Source organism: Balearica regulorum, chromosome 1, assembly GCF_011004875.1.
Source record: "Balearica regulorum gibbericeps isolate bBalReg1 chromosome 1, bBalReg1.pri, whole genome shotgun sequence".
Classification (NCBI taxonomy): Eukaryota; Metazoa; Chordata; class Aves; order Gruiformes; family Gruidae; genus Balearica; species Balearica regulorum.
Genome location: NC_046184.1, coordinates 133,532,724 through 133,554,803, shown reverse-complemented (window position 1 = coordinate 133,554,803; position 22,080 = coordinate 133,532,724). Strand labels below are relative to the sequence as shown.

The window sequence follows — 22,080 nt, the reverse complement described above, 5'->3', positions numbered from 1 at the left end:
GCCAGCAGGGAGCGTGGCAGCGCCACGGACCCAAGAGGAGCGCAGAGAAAGCCGGGTCACCCTGCCTAACGCCAGAGCCGGCACCGGGCATCGCACCTCCGCCGCCGGGGCGCGGGCGGGCGGCTGAAGGGGAGGGCGGCACCGCTCCCGCCCCCCCGGCTCTCGTTCGCCAGGCGCGCCCCCCGTGCCCAGCGCGCAGCCGCACTGCTTCAAAACAGTTTGTTGCTCACGTCGGAGAAGCCGCTTCCGTTTCCAACGCCGCATTCCGGCCACACCTGCCTGTGCCGGAGCCCCGGCTCGCTCCGCTACCCTACCCTACCCGCCCGAGGAGGACCCCGCGCTCTGCCGCCCCAGCAAGCCATGTCCGCCGAGGGTAAGGCTCCTGATCGCCCCCGCCGCCTCCCCGAGGGAGGGGAGACGGGACGCGGAGAACGCTCCCTCATCGTTCGCAGCAGCCCCAACGCGCTCCGCCGAGCCGGCCGAGCCACGCCTACCGCTCCCGCCGCTATTCGCCGGTTCCGGCGCGGCGAGCCGCTGCCATTGGCTTTCGTTACTGCCCGTCGCCGCCGCGTCAGTGGTGGTGGGGGCTCGAGGCGCGGAGGGCGCGCGGGCGGGCGGTTGGCGGTGTTGCGGAGGGTGGGGGCGGCGGGGCCGGCAGCGTTAACGGTTTCCGCGGGCGGTGCGGAGCCGGCGGACGGGACTGAGGGGGTGGGGGTCCCCGCGGGTGGGTAGGAGGGGCTGCCGTGGGCCCCCGGGGCCGGGCGTACGTGCCCCAGCGGCCTCCCGGGTTGTCCGCGGCCCTCGGGTTTTCCCTGGGGCCGCGTATTGCCGAGGCGCCCCTGAAGCGTTACTCCTTCCGCAGCTAAACCGAGCCGTGCGCGGCTGTGCGGTTGTAGAGCTGGAAGCGGGGGTCTCAGTGAAGTTAATGCTCAGAAGAAGTAATGTGGCCTTGCCACAGCTTGATTACCTCACGGTGTAGGACTGGAGGGTGACAGCGGCAGTTAGCGTGATTTGCGATGGGGAAAGCTTTTACGTTCTGAAGTCTTCAAACGGTGGGTGAGCATAGTGGCAAAATGTTGGGGAGACTTTGCTGTGGAACGGTGGTGTCTCGGCCCTGGCAGGTCCCCGAGTGCTGCAGTTACTCCGATACAAAACTAGAGCACAGCAGACATGAGTAATGCTCCTAAAGTGAGGTGCCTGACCTAATGATCTTTCCATTCATGCACACTGCAACTTCTATATCTTGGAGGTATATGGGCTTCATTTACTTAAGATCAAAGCAAGTATATTTCTATTGGTTACGTGCTTCACCTTGCCCTTCCGAGGAGTAATGTTTATACAGTCTCACATCACCTGAAGCTGGTTTAGCTTGTCATTGCTGTCACAGACCTCTCCACCCGCTTAAGAGGAACAGGTTCCAATTGTCTCTTACCCAGATGCCCGGTTTACTTGTGTGTCTTCATGGTTCAGGGAGATTTTCTGGCTAAAAAATAATCTTATTTTTGGTGTGGTTAGGCTTTGGCCAGATCACTCTGCAATTATACAAGTGTCAGCATGAAGTAAAGAAGTAGGATTGAGATGTAGGAGGGTGGGAGCACAGCAATCCTGATCTACTCTTGATTAGGCAAACTTCTAAGGTAATACGTTGGGTGTCTGTTCCTTCTCAAAGTTTGTCCTCAAATTTTTGGTCTCCTGACTGGCTTTGTCTATAACTCAGTAATCTTAACAAATACTAAGACTGTTCTAAATTCCTTGACAATAGAAAAAAGGTGCCATTAATAGTATTCCTCAGTCAAAAGGCACTGTATGAGCTCAAATCTTTTAAACATCAAAGTCCTGTTTGTGAGACTTGTTTTACCTTTAGTTCTGATCTTACTAGCATCTTGGTAATCCAAATATGAGACCTAAAGCCACAGGAAATCTAGTTTCATTATTCTGCTTCTCACCATAGTAGTTGGTTGGCATTTACTCCATATATGATCCCATTGTCTTAATCTGTTGCAAATTTCAGTCATGCAAATTCTGACTATACTATTCTAAATTACTGTTTCAGTGTTCAGAGACAATTGATAAGCATTTTATCTCTGGTAGAGTATTCTGGTGTCTCTGATCTGTGACAGCCTATCTAGATTAAGGACTAAATTATCAGAAGTATGCTAAATTCAAGGATGCAACTTGAGGTAGATGGTACCTAGTTTTTCTGAGTGCAGTATTTAAGTATCTCTATAGAATCTAGTTCATCTTACACATAGCTTCCATGGACGTCTGTTGCACCTGGGAGTATTGCAAACATGTTTCCAGACATACAGAGATGTGTCTACCTGAGCTCCTAGAAAATGAAGAAAAAACGCTGGATTTCTGTGAAAGGTTTGATTTAGTTTTAGTGATTTTGCTAGCAGCCCTCAGGAACTCTGTAGCAGAGATTGGGATAGTATTTAGTACTACTCAGTGCTTTCAGCTCTCATCTGCCTCCCTTTACCATTCCATACCTCGTGGTTACCTACATTTCTCTTTCATCAATAAGCGAGAGTATTCATCAGGTAATGTCTGACTCAGCACAAGTCCTTCGTTATCCCACAGGCTTATGTGGTGTATTTAATTAGTAATGTACTCTGGGAAAGAGAAGTAGTCTGCTAGCTTGTCTTCAGGCTTCAGCTGATGCATCAGATCTGGTTGTATTTCTGTGCTTGTAAAGCAGTAAGCACAAAGGTGCTTTAAACTCTGTTATGGCCGCAATGAGATTGCTTTAATATGCAAGTGATGACTTGAAGCTGGGATGGGATGAGATGATACTACCCTTGAAAGGCATCATGACGCTGTGGATCCTTTTTTTTTGTGTATGTTAGCGTAAGTGTCGGACCATAAATAGAGCAGGATCTAGTTGTAGTCCAAGTTAATGCTAGCTGGCTCTCCTTTTGTGACTTAGTTTAAACCCAGGGAAGTTCCTTGATGTATCTTTTATTTGTTTGAGTAGGGTTGATTTGCTTCAGTATGTAATTTGTAGTTGCTACAGAGTTTTTGGGGGTTTTGTTTGTCTTTTTTTTTTTTTTTTTTTTAACTCTGGCTTTGAAAGAGTTCATGTTTGGGTTTCATTTTCTGGTTTTGTGGGGGTTTTTTGTTTGCTTGCTTTTAGTATTTCTTGATGTTTAATATCAACGTATTTCCATCTCTAAATTATTTTGGTGCTAATGTCATGTGTCATGCCATCTGTCCCTGTGTCCGTCTGCCCTGTGCTGTGTGTTGTCTGCTCCACCTCCCCCTGCCCCCTGCAGTTTTCTTTATGTTGCAGTTCGGTTCTATTTGTCTTCCATTCTTACATTTCACATTTTTCTTCTGTTTTCAGCTCTTTTCACCAAAGCCTATGCTACTGGCGATAGGTGACTGAGCAGTAGTAAAAAGATAATCAGTCATTTGGTTGCTGGAGTATGTTGATCAAATGACAGTTTCCAAAGAGAGAAAATTTTCAAGTCATAATGACTTTTAAATATAATTCTCTATTGGTTACTGGAAAGAAATTCTTCGTGATGCTTGGTTTTCACTTTGCTGCATAAAAAGCTGTAACTTAATATAGCAATGATGTAACTTCTGATGCAGAGTTAGACACAGTTGGACATTTTTACATGCAAATCACTATAAAAGCTGGGCTCAAGTTTAAGTCCATTTAACTTCCTACAAATACCTGCTACCTGATGATTTTGTGCAGAAGCAAAGAGCTCCTCGTGAAAGAATTCTGAACAGTGAACATAAACAGCTTTTAAGTTAAAAAGAGCACCTCCAATCTTGGCTTCCTAATTGGATCATTTCACAGCATTTCTCTGTCTACAACTATCTTTAAGTACAATGTGTTTTTTATGAGCCTTTACCTTATATTATAGCATATCCTACTGCCTTACTGAAAATAGTAAGTCATAGTCTATACCATATAACCCTGAGCATGCACTGAGTCTGAGAAGGAAATTTAGTTTGGTGATGTTTTCTAATTTTAGATGATCGTTTCTTCAGTTTTCAAGCAGAAATTCAGAGTTCTCTTAAACTGGTAATTTGTTCCAATGATCGGATAAACCAGCCTGTTTAGTAAGTCTTACTGTAATGTGTAATTCATTTCACAGTAAAAGCCTTGTTTGAAATACATAAACCTAAAATATTTCCTTAATCATACTTTTTAAAATTGATAATTTCCTTTCAAGACTTACTGGAAACGTCTATATATCTATTCCATGATATTTTGTGTCAGTGGAGCTAATTAATGCAATGAAATTAGTAACTTGACGCAAGAAATGCAGTTGCATCTTCATTCAGGTCACAAGTAAAAAATATCTTGATGGCTTCATTTTTATTTATTTTTTTTCAGGAGCACAAATTAATCACAGAATTTGGCAGTTTGTGGTTTCTGCTTGAGAGAGATATGTATTTCATATTGTTTGGTGCTATATATGTGGTATTATTCCATACTGCTAGCTCTTTTAAGAAGCATCAGAAATATTTAGAATTGCTTACAGGACCAAGTTGCAGTTTCTTTAAGATTATGAGTAAATAGCTGGAATTCTTTTGTCACAAGTTTTTGACAGTATGAAGATTGTAGTTGAATGAACGAAGTTGTCCTCACATGTAAGAATGACTATAGTAGTGACACTAAGAGTTGTTTTCCCTTGACTGAATAAAGTATATATAGGACTATAAGATGAGAACTACCTCCTCCCCGCTTTTTGTTTTAAATTAGCTAATATTTCTTGACAAGTCTTCTAAACAAAGTATTTTTGAGCACAGACGTTCTCTTGGTGATGAGTAAAGCCATTTAAATTTGTCCACTGACTTTAGAGGCAAGGCAACTAGAATAAGGAAGATGTGGTTGGTATAAAGCAGGTGGGTCTGCATTTCTTAGAGCAGCTTTCCTTTATTGTTCCAGTGACTGGTCGTGTATTCTAATCTCAGAACTTCCTGACTGCCCATGTAAGAGTGCCATTCTGAAGAGGGACTAGTTTCCTTTCCCTGTATGAGAGCAGCCACGTTCAGCAATGGGTGATGGAAGTTCAGAGCCATCCCCAAAGGGGGTGAGGAGGATCCTGACAACCACCTTAGGGGTTAAAAGTTTTGAGATGCTAGTCCTTGTTGCCGCATTGCTTCTACGTCATTGTAGAAATATTTTGTAATTAATTAGATATTTTTTGGAAGTGAGGTGTCTTCCATTTCTGTATTTTCCTGTTTGGTTTATGTTTATCCTCCAGCTGTGAGTTGCTGTAGCTACAGACTTTGGAAACACTTTGTGCCTGGAATCCACTGCACTGTTGAAATTCTGATTTTGAAACTGTTTAAGAAAGGATGGTGGAGAGTATGGAAGACTGAGCTTTGCTTTCAGTATCAACCCATTGTAGAAACTATCAAACCATTGTAGAAACTCTCCTGACTTCTGATTGTAGTGGCCGCCTTCTAGTCCCAATGGAGTTGCTTTGTCTTTGCTACATGCTGCTTCCACAGAATTTTCCCTTTTCTATACCCGTTGGTCTGTATGCTGTAGATTTGAGTGACACAGTTGCTGGTCAGGTAGGCTTGATTTGCTTGCCTTATTTCCCACGGGCCAAAGTGAGGCATGAGATTTGTGGCAAAGATTATGAATATAAGGGTAAATTCTGTGTATTGTAGGGTTGCACAGGTAATGTACAACTTGTGTTCACTTCCTCTGCTTGGGGAAAGAAAAATGTTTGCAGGGCAGCAGAGGCCCAGCTATTAGTAGGGTGTCTGTCAGGCCATACAGTAACTTGGTGTACTGGTTGGGTGAATGGGCAGAGAGGATTCTGTTCCCACTTGCTTCGTGGCAGATGTACTTTTCCTGACTCTTGCTTAACTCTCTCCCAATACGAAATTATTGTCAACAAAAACATTTGTGCCTGTGAGGCAGTTAAATAATTCAACACAGGCAAGTAACTCATGTTAGCCTACAATGAACTTCAGTCAGTGAACATCACTGACGTGCTTTGCTGAAAGTTGTGCCTAAATTAAGTTCATGAGTAGTCCTGTTGTTTACTTATACACAGCTAATTAAAACTGGCCAAGAACTGTTCTCTGAGCCTAAGCGGCATATCCCAGCTCATGTCCACTCAGTTAAACCCCTTTTTGCAGGGGAACTATGCCCCAACTAGCTTTTTGGCTTCATTTACTACTGTAAACATAGCTATTGACTGCAGGGTGTTTCTGAACAGACCCTCAATTTGGTGAAGTCTTTCCTAATTTGATGACAGCCAAATCCAAACTGCTGTATTGTTTCTTCTGGTTTAGATGGGAGTATTGGGCAGAGGGAAAACTTTGACCTGTGGAATTCAGCTTCTTTCCCACCTTTTGGTATCTCAAGAAATTGGAACAGAGGGAAGAAAGCAGGATTTGCAGTGAATTGCTTATATAAGAGTAAAGAACCAGACCACTGTTACACTTACACAGCCCTGACTGGTTCCTGGAGCTCAGTCACTCCTGTGCACTGAACAGGGTAGAGATCCTGTGGAAAATATGGCACGTGTTCATGTTGTTACTGTGTCACTGTGCATGTGTGCTGGCTGAATTTTTTATTTTCTAACTTTAGTGGTTCATGGTATGATTCCTTCCATTAATTTGTTTCATCAAGAATAAATTCCACTCCCTCCTCTCCCAAAACCACCAGATCTAGCTATAGCTAGATCAGCTATCCATTGGCTGGATGGTCGCACTCAGAGGGTTGTGGTCAATGACTTGATGTCCAAGTGGAGAACGGTGACGAGTGGTGCTCCTTAGGGGTCGGTACTGGGACCAGTGCTGTCCAACATCTTTGTCGGTGATATGGACAGTGAGATCGAGTGCACCCTCAGCAAGTTTGCCGGTGATGCCAAGCTGTGTGGTGTGGTCGACACGCTGGAGGGAAGGGATGCCATCCAGAGGGACCTTGACAGGCTGGAGAGGTGGGCCCGTGCAAACCGCATGAAGTTCAACAAGGCCAAGTGCAAGGTCCTGCACGTGGGTTGGCGCAATCCCAAGCACGACTACAGGCTGGAACAGATTGAAAGCAGCCCCGAGGAGAAGGACTTGGGGGTATTGATTGATGAAAAGCTCAACATGAGCCGGCAGTGTGCGCTTGCAGCCCAGAAAGCCAACCGTGTCCTGGGCTGCATCAAGAGAGGTGTGATCAGCAGGTCGAGGGAGGTGATCCTGCCCCTCTGCTCCACTCTCATGAGACCCCACCTGGAGTACTGTGTCCAGCTCTGGGGGCCCCAGTACAGGAGAGACATGGAGCTGTTGGAGCAAGTCCAGAGGAGGGCCAGGAGGCTGATCAGAGGGCTGGAGCACCTCTCCTATGAGGACAGGCTGAGAGAGTTGGGGTTGTTCAGCCTGGAGAAGAGAAGGCTCCAGGGAGACCTAATTGCGGCCTGCCAGTACCTGAAGGGGCCTACAGGAAAGCTGGAGAGGGACTGTTTATCAGGGAGTGTAGTGACAGGACAAGGGGTAATGGTTTCAAGCTGAAGGAGGGTCGATTTAGATGAGATGTTAGAAAGAAATTCTTTACTGTGAGGGTGGTGAGGCACTGGAACAGGTTGCCCAGAGAGGTTGTGGATGCCCCATCCCTGGAAGTGTTCAAGGCCAGGTTGGATGGGGCTTTGGGCAACGTGGTCTAGTGGAGGATGTCCCTGCATATGGCAGGGGGGTTGGAACTAGATGATCTTGAAGGTCCCTTTCAACCCAAACCATTGATGATTCTGAAACCAGGATGTTTTTTCTTGATGTAGCATGTTTAATTGGAAAAAAATTGGTACAGGAGATTTGCTATTCAATGTTTCTGCATCTCACTGGGAGACAATGTTTGGTTTGATCTGAATAACAAATATGCAGTTAGGATTTGTAGAGTGGTTTGTTCCAAGTGTATTAAGCATTTCTTATTTATGAAAGTAAAATCTCAGAACCAAATTAATGTCTTGTCATATGTTGAATGTAAGTAGTGGAGTTCTCAGAAGTGCTTGTTACTGGCTTATAACTGTTCCTGTTCAAACTGCACGCTGTAGGAAGAGTTGGGTACTGAATAGTTTTGAGAATCCTGCCAACGAAGCGATAGTAAGCCGCTTCCCTTCTAGTGCGTGTTAAAATCTCAATGCCCATGTTTAAAAGCGATTGCGTTTAGATGCTAAAGTGAAACTGCTTTTAAATTAGCCTGTGGTACAGTGCAGATAATGCTAGACATGATGCAAGCAGTACAGTTGTCACAACACTAGAATAGTGTCTAGTCTTACCTGTTTCTCTTTCTGCGTATGTTAATAGATTATGTATCTGTGAATGTTGAGGATGATGTTGAAGCAGTGATTATTGACCATGGAGAAAATGGACTATCCACACAAAGCTGCATGTCAATGGAACAAAACTCTGAAGTAAACAGTGCTGTTCACAGTGTGGCTCAACTTGCTTATGGTAATTGCTGCTTATTTTTATTGTGATCTAATAGTTGATGGCTAGTTTTAATGCTGTATGTTCAGTGCTGCTGTCTTGAATGCTTTCTGTATTACCCATATCTTCAAAACATTTTATTAGAAAGCTACTTTATAGAAATTGCTTGGCAATGCATTTAAAAAGAGAAACCTTTTTAGTTATTACGTTAGAGGTCTTTATTAATAGTGGGCCCACTATTAATATTATGTTTTTAAAAGACAGTTTTTTATGTACTTATAAAGTAAGTATACCTAGGAATGAATTAGAAAGCAATTTGGAAAATAAATGTCATAGAAGAACCTAACCCAAAAAGTAAACATTTTAGATAACCTGTCCAGTGTAATTTAGTGGAGCACTGGGGATACTGATGTGTGCTGAGAGTAAGATGATTAAGGTGATAAATTATTAGCTACAAGTAGCCTTTGGTAATTGTCTTTAATTCATTGTATTTATTTTAACATGCAAGTTCAAAATCTCTCAGAAATTTACCTAATTCTCCATTGGCCCAGATAAAAATTAATCATAGCTGTTATGTGCATTTACTAAATCCAGGAGCAGTATTACCAAGTTAGCAAGTAAAATGACTGTAACTAAGTCTTGGCATTTACTAGGTGGTTTGGTTGGTTGGTTTGGGGATGTGTGTGTGTTTTTTGTTTGTTTATTTATTTGGCCAGTTGAATTTATAGAGATTCTTATCAGCATCTCTTTTCAGCAGAGTCAAGTTGTATCTCTGTTTCCCAGTGTTGTTAGGTACTTCTGAGATCCTTTAATTTTTTTATCTTCTACTTGACAGTATACTGTAATTTTTTGTACATTTATATCTAAAAACATATTTTTTGGGGGGAGGAGGATGGTTTTGTCTCTGTTTAAAATAAATAAAATAAAAACTTCTGCTCGAGAAACTGTCATAGACACACTGTCCAAACTAGTTTATTTTACTTTTGTCTCATATCTTCTTGCCTACGGATACTTAGCTGGCAGAGCAAGCTCAACATCAATGAGATACAGATCTAGGTCTCTCTCCCCGCCTGCTGCAGAACACTTCTATTACGCTTTTTACTTATCCATTTATGCCCACAAACTTGGTATCACTTTTGCTGGCACTTTTTTTTTAGGTCATTGTATTTGTGCCTAAATCTAAATTTGGGAAGCTAATCAGAAAGACAATTAGTTTAACATAATATGTTTAAAATGTAATTAAACCAGGGACCTAGTGTTTCTCCAGGTGAAGTGGCATTCTGGTTTGGCTGCAGAAAGTGTCTGAAGTTTGAGGGACTACATTGTGCCAGTGTGTTAATCCTGCTGCCCTGCACCTCTTCTACTTTCAACGTGTCCTCTTGCCTGTATTGGTGTTGATCCCACAGAGTGCTGCCATCTCCCAGGCTCTCAGTTCCGGGGGTGCTTAGTGCTAGAAGATGAGTGCTAGCTTGATCTGTGTTGCAGGGACAGAGGGATGAGGCATCCTGGGAAAGGAAGCAAATTCTGGAGCTGGGTGGGAGGGTAGGTATGTTTTAATCTTCACCTAAGAGTACAAGTATTAAGCCATTACATTGTTTTAAAAGTATTATTCAGTTATTGATTGTGATTTCAAAATTGTGTTAACTACACTAATCTAAATCTACCATAGATCTTGCCTAGGTAGCATCTGTTAGCTCTGCTACATTTGTCTGGGCTCCTAATTCAAAGAAGTTTTTTTTCTAGCTTATGATACTGAATATATTACTGCTTCTCTGTTCTGCCTCTGGCCCTTCCTCTTGTAGTGTGTAAAACAAAAGTGGTTGGTTGTCTTTTGCTTTTCAGTATTTCTCTTAGCTTGATTTTATTGTATTTGTTTTCTTCTCCTTCACTTCTGAGATATTTGTTCTTCTTTCTAGCTAGGCCATGAAATTAGTTCCATTATTTTGCAAAACCACTAAGAAGTACTCTTGTAACTTTTCTCATGTAGCCCCTTTTACTTGGGAGGAACTTACTGTAGGTATCCACAAAACTTCCCCACCATATTTTTTCAGCTTGGCCTAAGCTCCAAAAAGCTCCTTCAGAGCAGATAGTATGGTGGAGACTTGGTGTTACCTTTTTATGCCAGCTAAGATTTTCTCCTTATTTCTTGGAAACCTTCCAATGTCTTGGTTAGTTTCTTAAGCTTTACTTGTCTTTTAAGATATACAGATAAGACATTATCTATATAGTGCTTGGCCCATTTATAGGTAAAATATACAGAACTCAAGGGAAAATAGTTTTTTTTTTTTTTCTTCTTCCTCTCTTAAGAATGTTTTGATTTCTTTTAAAAAGAGCTGCCATAGCCCTTTCCTGACAGTCTGAGGTGGAAACTTGTAAAGGATGGACAGGCATATTTGGCAGTAGAGATACACCTTTTCTCTTAACTGTGAAAATTCTTTAACATTCTTCAAAAGGTAGGTCTGGCAATCTTGTGGGCTTCAAAAGAATTAGGATGGAGCAGTGATAAACTGTGGTAATGGCTTTTTAACCGTGTGCCAGGCTCACGTGAAGAGGTGAAGACATTTTGTGTACCACTTGTGGATAGTTTGTTTGGTAGTCTTTGCTCAACCACGGACATATCAGAGGCACTGTGCAACAAAAAAGATATGCTTCAGTGACAAAACTGGAGGAGACCCTCTAAGTGTAGGGAAGGGACAGCTGAGGACTAAACAAACGGGAACTGTGTATCGCCTGAATTTCAGTTAATTGGTTTTGCTGGGGTTTTGAATTCTGTCACTTTGGACATGGACATGAGAACAGAGAGTCAACAGTGAAAAGCAAAGCAAATGAAATGGAGGCTGGAGAGAGTTTGGAAGAAAGAATATTAAATTGAATTTACCAATTTTAGATCCAAATAAAGTGGATTTATAAGTGTTTAATAATAAGCTAGTAAACAAATTTCAAATAACCAAGCAGTTTGACAGTAAAATAATGGGCAACTGTGCATGTTTTTTGTAGCGAGCTGATGTGCTTTGCTTTCTCTCCCCTTTTCCAGGAAGCGAAGGCTTATCAGTGCTAGCTGAACAAGTGGCATCACAAATGAGCCATTCTGCAAGTATGCAGAGAGGAAATGGTCACAGCCCTGAAAAAATGGATTTTGTGTTTTTGCATAATAAAAGAAAACGACTTGCCCCTACTCTAGTGGGACAGAATGTGGTATGTTTTGCCAAACAGTAGCCCTTTATTTTGAAACCAGTTTAAATGTTATTGGGAATGTCATTTTTCCTTCACTTTCCTGTGTTCATTTGATGATATCCCAGTGAAGAAGTATGGGTAGGATATCCACGTAGTGCATGGAAGCGTCTAGCAAGCTTAAAATTTTGCTGTGTTGGATACTGTACATATGTATAACAACAGCTAGTGTACAATGGAGAGTAACTTACACTAATTTCCCTTGTAGATGCTCTTAATTTTTTCAGTAAAAATCTCTTTGTGCAATTTAGGATAAGAGTTGAAACGTAATGTTGAATGAGGACTTGCCTCCATGAACAATTCTGTCCAAAGACAGACTACCTGTATTTTTAACTTGAGGCAATCTGAAGCTTAGTTCATGTCACCATACAAGGGTTAATTAAATTCCAACAGTTGAAGCGTCTTTAATGCTATAAAAGCAGTTCCACTCTGTTTAATTCTGCCTGTTGTAAAACAAAACCAGCGCCCCCCACCTCCCAACCAACCTTTTTTAAAATAAGACTTGATTTAAATATGACTTTAAAAAACAAAAAAAACCCAAACAACAAAACACAAACCAACAAGAGACTCATGAAATCTGTGATGCATGGTGGACAGGAACTGCTCCCATCCAGTGGAAGAAAAATGTCAGAACCGTCCAGGTGGTGGCACTGTTGATTCCTGTCCAAAAGCAGTTTTCAAGCAGTAAGAAAATTACATCTTTTAGCTTGTGAATAGACATTTTTACAGCTTCTGCGTGCAGTTATACTCATTGAAATAAATACACATTTTTCTTCAAATTGATTTATTTATGTTAGTGTAAAAATCTACATGGAGTCTCGTAATTACGTAAGCCTGGTTATATAGTACATATATAGCCAGATGAGAGAGTTCTGGCTTTAGAATAACCAAATTAAAATACGTAATATTATATAAATTTGCAAGAGGCTTATGTTAAACCAGAATAAGGTACTCTTAAACCAAAATTGAGGTGAGTATTCATATGACCTAACCACAGGCACACAAATGAGATGACTGTGTTAAGTCTCACTCCCTTGGGCCCTTTTGTAGCCAAGGGAAGAAATATAGCTGTAACTGAAAGTGTCCAAGTTGGATTCCTAACAGGTTCTCTCTGTAGTTTATATTTCAAATTATTTAATTATTCAAAACATTGAAAGTTCTTTATGTTATTTCCCAGATGAGAACTGGGGAAGGAGAATATGAAGATAGTGACAGTGTCGTTTATGAGTATGAGCCAGACTATGAATGTGTAAGTTCATTTTCTTTTGTTTGACTGATTTTGAAAAGCTGCTTTGGGGATGCATGTTTAGGGGTAGATCAAAATAACGTGTGAGGTTTGAGGTTGGGATTTACTGGCTTAATGTGATATCCTAAGACTGTGTATATACTGCTACTTTACACTCTTTCTTTTTTTTATTTTTTTTAAAATTATTTTCATGAAAAAGGGGAGTATTGTATCTGAAGCTTCCTATGCTGGAGATCACCAGAAAACTCTTATGGAAGTCCTCAGTTATTGCCAGGTAATATTTTTTTTTTCCTTTGTTTAAATGCCATTTCAGAGACAATTTTAGTTAAATTTTGGGAAGATTTACAGTCTCTATTGGATTACCTATGACTTCAGTCTTTCCAGTTGTTCATTTGTTAGTTGCCCACTTAACTGCAATATTTTCAATGAAAAAATAATCTTCTACTACATATTCTCTGAACTTTTCACACCATAGTTGGCAAGAATACTTTTCAAATATTAAGCTTTAATACAAAATATAAAGACTAGTGATTTATTGGGAGCGGGCTTCACAGTAATGGGAAAGATCTGACTGTCATACACACTCAGTTTTTGAAAGTAAGCGAGGTTTGCCAAAAGCATGCCAAAATCCTGGTCCTGTTGTTTTGGTTCATTCTTTGCTTTTGAGTTCTGAAGCAGTAGCTGGCAAGATTGAAAATCACTGCACTGAAAATTTAAAAGCATCCCATATTAATTCAGGAGAGCACTTAACGTGACTCTGGAGTCACAGTACTCTCTATAGAGTGAAAGACATTCAGGCTGTGCTTTAGGGAGCATAATTTGTGAGTGGCTTGTAGCCAAGTATTAATGTCTTGTAAGACTCTTTCAGCATATATTTGGCGATGCTGTGAAAAAAAATTGTGTGAGTAACAATCTTGCTGCTAGTCTGGGAATGCGTGCTGTAGCAAGTAGCAGTACTGAGAAGCTATAGCCTCTTTTGATGCGTACTAGACCCTTTCTATCTCCTTTCCCACACTGTTATCACTTCCTCCCAATAAATCTGTCCTAGGGCTACATGAAGCCTTTCAATAATGCCTGTACTGGCTACAATGATTGAAGGTCTCTTAGTGCTCTCTTGAGATGTTCCTAAATTTTGGGAAGATTTATATGTTGTTTTGTCTAAGGATATTTAATTTTTTTAAAAGATAGCTATCATATTGAAACCTAAGCTAAGTCCCAGCTCTCTCAGCCTTTCCTCACAGGAGAGATGCTCCCATCCCTTCATCATCTTTGTGGCCCTTTGCTGGACTCTCTCCAGCATGTCTGCGTCTCTGTTGTACTGGGGAGCCTAGAGCTGGACCCAGCACTCCAGGTGTGGCCTCACCAGTGCTGAGGAGAGGGGAAGGATCACCTCCCTCCACCTGCTGGCAACACTTTGCCGAATGCGGCCCAGGGCACCATTAGCCACTTTTCTGGCAAAGGCACGTTGCTGGCTCACAGTCAACTTGGTGTCCACCCGCACAATCCAGGGTACACTCTGCCCCATCATCCAGGTCATTAATGAAGATGTTAAACAGGATCAGACCCAGTAGCGACCCCTGGGGTACTCCACTAGTCACCAGCCTCCAACTAGACTTTGTGCTGCTGATCACCCCCCTCTGGGCCCAGCCATTCAGCCAGTTTCCAATCCACGTCACTGTCCGCTCACCCAGCCCATACATCAACAGCTTGTCTCCGAGGATCTTATGGAAGACAGTGTTGAAGGCCTTCCTCAAGTCCAGGCAGACAATTATCTACTGCTCTCCTCATCTACCAGGCCAGTGACTTTATCGTAGAAGTTCATGGAGTTGGAGAAGCATGATTCCCCCTTGGTGAAGCCATGCTGTGACGACTACTTGATGATTTTCTTGTCCTTCATCTGCTTGGAAATGGTTTCCAGCCTTGGCTGTTCCATCACCTCCCCAGGGATGGACGTGAGGCTGACTGGCCTGTAGTTTCCTGGGTCCTCCTCCTTGCCCTCCTTCAGGATAGGAGTGATGTCTGCTTTTGTCCAGTCTTCGGGCGCTTCTCCCGTTCGCCTTGATCGATCAAAGGTTATCAAGAGTGGCCTCGCAATGACATCAGCCAGCTCCCTCAGCACTTACGGGTGCACCTTGGACTTACTGTATGTCCAGTTTGCTTGAGTGTTCCTTGGCCAGAGTCTCTGCCATCCGGTGTCTGTCTTCCTTGCTCCAGCCTTTCCCCCTGGTCTCTGGGATTCCTGAAGGCCGCTCTTGCTAGTAAAGGCTGAGGCAAAGGTGGCATTGAATGCCTCACCCTTTTCTGTGTCCTGTGTCACCAGGTCCCCTGTCTTCATTCAGCAGTGGGCCCACATTTTCCCTAGCCTGCCTTTTGTCACCTATGTACTTAACACAAGCCCTTCTTCTTGTCTCTGACATCCCTGGATGCATTCAGTTCCAGTTGGGACTTTTATTCTACAGATAGTATTTTTCTAAATATATTTACCATTGGTGATCTAGAAATCAGTATTTTGGTGGCTGCCTGTAGATCTTTTACCTCTGTAATTAGAAACTTATAATAAGTTAAAATAGCTTATCATAATACCTAACTTACTTTAGAACTTGTTAGCAGCTTTTCATTGTAAAACAAAATGTACTCAATAGGTAAAAATAAAGCATCTGCTGGAAGCAGGAAGAACAACATTTAAGTGCCAGCCATGTTAAAGTTGCAGGAGTAATCTTCTCTGAGAATTCTTTTTACGGTGATATTTACTATTGTTATTTGCATTTTGTATCTAAGCTGATCTTTAATGTGCTTACAGAATGTATATATTATCTACAGATATTACCCAGTTTTGGAAGGGGAATTTTGCCCTTAATGGAACTTTCTTGATTTCTTCAGATATAAATTGGGTTCTTGTGAAACAATACTGTTTTCACCCTTACATTTGTTGTCAGGCCATGTATGATGCCATTCAGAAATTGGATAAAAAATTTGACCTGCTTCATCGGAAGGTCTCAGAAATGCAGCATACCCGTGTAAAGCCACTGTTACTCAAACCTGTGAGTATTAAAGACCTAAGACAATTATTTTTCCTTAAATTCTCTCACTTCGTCTGATACTTATTTAAAAAAAATCCTCTCCTTTCACTAAGATTAAAGTTAGTAGGAAAGTAGTAGACTTAAAATCCATTTCAATTTAATTATTCTACATTTCTTATTATATACTAGCTTCAATCTCCTGTGGTGCTATTGACCAGTGGTCACAGAATGACTGGTTACCCCTATCAAATTCTGGATACTGTGATAGATGCTGTAAAACTCTGTTTGTATTGGAAGAAACAGAAATAAATTGTGTAGTTTGTCTTAAACTTAGGTGTATTGGTGTTGCTGCTTTACTGGATGTGGTGTACTGTCTCGTTGGCTTCTCCAGTTAGAAGGGAGTTTATGCATCAGTCACACAGGCTGGTTCAATTGACTGATTTTTGGATCTCAACAGTGTGTTGTTGTATCCATTACAGTATAGAATTGTGGGGTTTTTTCTAGTAAAATACCTTTTTTCAAAAATTTTTAAGAAGGTTTGATATTGAGTACATACTATCAATTTTGTTCATATGGTCAATCCACTGTTGACTAAGGAGATTAATATTAGTACTTGTAACAATGCTCTTTAAAAGTACAACATAACAGATGATTTTTTAAGAAGGTCATAAAATCCATCATGACCTTTGTCAACAATACTGCAAAGCTTTTAATGTGGCAGAGGTGATCCTGCTGTCAGGACGTGTCAAGACATCGGTAAGGCCATTTGCTTTAAGGGTGGGTAAAACTGATGACTTTCTCGTGCGTGTCAATTATCCGTAGGATACTAGATTTTATTTGGGAATATGTCCTTATTGACAGGTCCAAACTTGTACTGTCCACACATCCAAAAATATGAGATTCAGAGAACAAACTGGTCTTGGACCCTGTGACCTCTACTGTCTTACCTTCCTCTCTGATCATGTGGGATCGCAACTGCTTTAATGGTCAGATTAAAAGTGACCTGCACTGCTTTTTTTTGAAGAAGGTTTTTATCACTATAAGTTGTAAGGGGGAACCTAGCAAATGCAACCTGTCAACCATTTTCTTACATTCTGCTAGCACTTTATGGCATTCTTGATGGTTCTAAAGATAGATTTTTTTTTTTAATAGCTGTACCATTGTTGTATCTGTGATGAGCTAAGGATATAAATAAAGAAAGGTTGGTGGTAAAGGTACTATTTTTTTTTTTTTGTTACATCACCTCCAATAGCTGAAGAAATGGACAAACTGTCAGACACATAAGCCTTTCTTCAGGTCATAGATTTTTAAAGGTTACAAGGGTGGAATTATATTTCTGTAAACAACAAGAAAACCAAAACAAAACAAAAAACCAACCTCAAACCCACATGTCAGCTACACTTGGTAGCTGCTGCTCAGTGACTTGTATTTTGAACTAGAATGCATGCTTTAGGGTGCATATGTTTCTTAACAAAAGTACTCCAAGTGGTGGAAAGCATAGCCCATCTCTCAGTTTGTCTGTGTTAGTCTCTTTGGAATTTTCCGTTGTAGACAAGATCTGAATGTTTTCAGCTAGCAAGTAAAGAATTAAGAGGTATCCAGGAAAGAAAGTGAATTGTAGGGTGTTTTTTTCTTGTTTATAAGGAAGCTAACATGGCAGTGGAGACATCCCTTGAAAATTCAGCATACTGGGACAATGGCTGATAAATTTTAACTCTTATTTTACCTGTCATTTTTTAAAGAGCTTTTTTTAAGAGCCTTTACAAAGCTGCCTTTCTCACTATATATTTCTCTGTCTCTTTAGAAAGCAATTGTGCCAGCACCCCAGGTGGAAAAATCTTGAGAAACAGTGAAGCTGACCAGATAAACTCTTAGTGTTGGAACTACAAGTGAGAATAAAAGAAAGTAGAGAGAAGGCTTAAAAAGTAGTAGCACTGGTTTCATACTTCAATGAAGAGTCTGTTGCCAATAGCATAACCACTAAAATCTAATCTTCCTGGCTTGCAAAAGAAAAAAATGACCAGATATGTCTAATTTAACCTTTTAATTGTTTTCTGAATCACATTTGCAGAAACCAGTTGGATTTACATATAGAAGTTCCAGTCATTTGCCCCAAGGAAAAATAAGAGTACAAAAATCCATGGAAAGGGAATCAAGTCTTCATCTCTCTTCACCAGGCCAGGGAAGGCATAGCCCAGTCATAAGGGTTGCTTTACAAAATGGCCATGTTCAGGTCAACTCCACCATAAAACACGTTCAGCAGAGTCTTCAGCTTGAATCACAGCAGCCTGTTTGTAGGCAGAGCCCACCACTCCCCACTATAGTTTCTACACATTCATTGCATTCATCATACCCAGCAGCTAACAGGATGCCTGACCTTTCCACAACACTGGCTACGAAATTTGATCGTGGAGAAAGTACTGCCAACATTGCATCTTCACCAGTGGCATCATCATCGATGCCAGCACCATCTGAGACCAATTTGGGAAATAATGCTGTGGTGGTGAGCTACAGAAATGCATCTGGGAGTGTGAACATAAGTGAAGAGCTACCATCTTCTTCAGTCTCCATCAATCCTAGCTTTGGTAAATTCCTTTGTATAAATACTCGGAAACGTAGGCTAAAAAACTGCTGCTAGCATAAAATAAATATGCCTAAAGAAATCTCTTTAGCATTATTTAGCAAAAGTAAAGGAGCAGAAGTAGCTGCCTTACAAGCATTTCTATAATGGCATACTATTTAAAACCCTTGAAACAAAGGTCATAGGAATGTGTAATATGCCAGGGAGCACTTGAAAACCTCTGCAGTGTATATACAGTTATATAGACTACCACCAGCCTTTGATTTACAGTAAGTGCTTTGGATTCTTTTAAGACTATGCTCTCTCTTTCTCTCTTGGTACTCTTGATGTAAATGATTTTTAACCTGTGTATATGTCATAAGTAATGTGTGCATGCTATGCATATGTTTAAAAGGGCAGTAAAGCTAAGTGAGGCATATGCCTGTGTACTTGTTTTGCATTTAAGAAAGCAGCTTACCTGATTTGTGTGAAGGAAATATCTGGGTTTTTTCTTGTGGAGGACTTTATCAGTGAAAAATCCTTTCTGTCCTCAAGTCCTCCAGTGTTTGGTTTCTTTCAAAATATTTAATTCCACAGAAAATGAAGAAATCAATAGATCATTGCATTCTAATAAACATGCACATGTAAAATAGCACCATGTTTTAAAAAACTAATGTGTTTCTTTCTGAAAGTGTAAATGCCCTGAGTTATGTGGAAGGCTGGGCTATGAGTTTTTGGTTGCTTTTGGTCTAAAAAGTAAGTTCATATAGCTGAAAAGCTGCATGAATAGTAGGCGAAATACTCGGATACCTATCTGAGTTTGTAAACAGCATATGATTTAGCAGTACTATGTATGGATATGCTATTCTTCATGGGTCATTGTCTTCAAAACATACATGGTATCTGCATGTGTGCAAATAGTGCAAAATAGTCTGAACGCTTTGGACTCTTATGTGTTTAATGTATTTTCTTGTGTGTTATTTCAGTTAGTTGTGTTGGTGGTTAATGTGAATTAAAGGTATTTCTGTTACCATTCCAATTTAAAGCTGCTCTTGTAAGAGCAAAGTTAAGTAATACATAGAAGAATTAGCTGCAGCAGAGAACGTATACCAAAAGTACCATAGAGGTTAAGAGAAAGAGTTTGAAAAAGTATTGTTATTTTTTTAAGAACTTGCTTGAGTTTTTAATTATTTTTTTTCTTTAAATCTTTTTGTTTTACAAAAGAGTTTGTTGGTGACCCAGTGAGAAATGTAAAAGTTCTTGGAAACTATTTGATGAAAGCTCGGCAAAAGACTAAACCAAAGTATGCAGCACGCTATTTAGTTCGTGTCTTGTTCCCCAAGGAAACATTATTGTGCAGCATTATGGGAGTGAGTGCACGAGGGCGCAGAACACTGGATCCAAACAAAATTGCTGCAATAAGAGGTATGTTACCTTTCAAAATACACAGATTTACTTCTTTACTACTTAACAAAGTTTTTAACTTACAAGGAGTCCTTTTCTGTATGCTTCCGCTAATCATTGTCTAGCAACTGGTGAACTGGTAAATACGATAGTGGATGTGCTCCACTCTGTGTCTCTTGGTTTTGAAATTCCTGCTTTGTAATTGTCAATGTTTGTCTTCAGTGTGGTAAAGCAATTCTGATTTTTCCTAGCTTTGTGTTCATCAGTCATACTGTGGATTTTTTTATAGCCATGATATATACTTGGGGCAAATGTTAACTGGTGATTCTTAAATAGTCTTCTCTTTCTTTTAAGTTGACTTCTCCTGTTTGAGAAATGATAAAGATGGGGAGAGCATTTTTTGTTTGTGGGAGGGGTTTTTTTGTTTGTTGTTTGTTTTTTTTTTTTAAATGTCAAGCCATTTACACATATCCCGTGGCACATATGTGTGAACTTATACATCTCCTTTTTCCTTCTTAAAGGATGGGAGATTATTTAAGCCATGTGCAGTACTGGCAGCATCAACATTAACTGTGTCTTTTTTGTGGGGCGGTTGGTTTGTGGGCATTTTTTGTGGGGGTTTTTTGTTTGTTTTGTTTTTAATAACGTTAGTATGATAAATCACACCTTTCTCCTGATTCTACCAGGAAATGCTTAATAAAAGCATTTTTCACACCACCTCAAAAAAGTATCAGTGCACATCTTAAATTCATAGTGCTGCTTATCTTCAAAATGTGAGTTTATTATCTCTTTAATTAAAACTGGAAATCTAAAGCTTCTAAAGAGAGAACAGTAAATATGAGCTTTCTCTCTTTCTTTTTAAATTAGAATACTTTTAAATACTGCTTTTTGTCATGAAGCTTAAAAAATTTTCTACGTTTTATATGCAGAGTTTCTTGCAACTACCTTTCCAAACTATGATTTGAGCGAGCATGGAAAAGACTGGAAAACCTGTATCACAAATGTCAATGCTATGATCCACTGTTTGCGCTGTGAAACAAAAATAAACCCAGTAAGTTGTCTCAAGGTGATAATTTATTAAGTACTAAGTTTGTGGTTCTTTCTCAAATTAGTTATTTGAACTCCTTATCATACAGTGCTCTAATCAGAAATTCCTTGGGTTCTGTCTCTGCATTGCTCAGCATAGGCCTGCTGACTGCAGCACTAGTTCCTTATGGGGAATACTGGAAACGCATCCCTCTCTCTTGCTCTACCTCTTCCTGCTCATGTGTCCAGCATGCAGTTAAAAGATGTTTAAGCATAGGATCCTAAAAAGAAAGCACTGTGAATGTTGTCCAGAAGTAGTGTCAAATTTGATTGCGAGCTTAAACATGTTGCTGCTAGCACTGTTTTCACAGGCTTTCCTTCAGATATATTCAGCCATGCATTTCAACCTTACATTGACTGAAACATCACTCCCAGAACACCTGTAACTCCATTTACCTTGTACTTCTCAAAAGCTTTGTACAAATCTGAGTATTTAGTATCTATTTCGCTTGTGGTTTTCATTATTGAAATTCAGGAGTAACTATATTGTAAATATCTGGAATCTAATTTATACTAAAGGGGAAATGGACTGGAACACTAACTAGAGAACTCCCAGTGCATGTGCTAACCTCATTTAATGTTTCAGGAGACACCTGAAGGGAAAGAAAAAGTGGCTGAGGCTCCAGATACATCTCACTGCATAGATTTAAATTATAGTGAAGATAGTGAAGGCAATTCTCAAAACTCTCAGAAAGTGACCATCTGTACAACTGACATATCACAGAATTCAGGATTGGATAAGTTTCCAGAAGCTTTCCACACACCTTCAGTCAAGAAACCACAGTCTTTGGAACCTATGGGTATACTAAGAAATTTTCATATTCTGGATGTGTGTGTTTCATTTTAAATGGTCAGTGAGAGGCAGAAGATGCTACTGTAGGTGAAATTGTGTAGTAAAGGGATTTGTTGAACTATGTGACTCTTCTTTTTCCTCTTAAGGCAGTCACTTGGGGGGGGGTGTGTGTATATATATATAGTAAGTCTTCATGGCAACGAGCAAGAACATTATCTGGCCAGCAGAACATGTGTTTGCATCTACCAGTGTCCCATAATGCTTATCCACTGTAAGATTGGAAAGTTCAGCTGTAAGATATTTTGTTCAGTTTCTCTGAATAATTATTTTTCAAGAATTATTTTGT

At 40.5% G+C, this 22,080-nt stretch overlaps 1 protein-coding gene across 1 annotated transcript in view; it reads left to right on the top strand.

Annotated features, from left to right (window-relative positions):
- The first annotated feature begins 220 nt into the window (after positions 1-220).
- BEND2 (BEN domain containing 2) overlaps positions 221-22,080 on the top strand; it is a 31,003-nt gene continuing 9,143 nt past the window's right edge. Inside the window, exons 1-10 of the mRNA XM_075775597.1 lie at positions 221-373; positions 8,272-8,418; positions 11,429-11,589; positions 12,803-12,874; positions 13,071-13,145; positions 15,808-15,912; positions 17,963-18,476; positions 19,676-19,876; positions 20,785-20,906; positions 21,528-21,741. Coding sequence (XP_075631712.1) covers positions 361-373; positions 8,272-8,418; positions 11,429-11,589; positions 12,803-12,874; positions 13,071-13,145; positions 15,808-15,912; positions 17,963-18,476; positions 19,676-19,876; positions 20,785-20,906; positions 21,528-21,741 — 1,624 coding nt within the window. The 5' untranslated portion in view covers positions 221-360. The remainder of the gene's footprint in view (positions 374-8,271; positions 8,419-11,428; positions 11,590-12,802; positions 12,875-13,070; positions 13,146-15,807; positions 15,913-17,962; positions 18,477-19,675; positions 19,877-20,784; positions 20,907-21,527; positions 21,742-22,080) is intronic.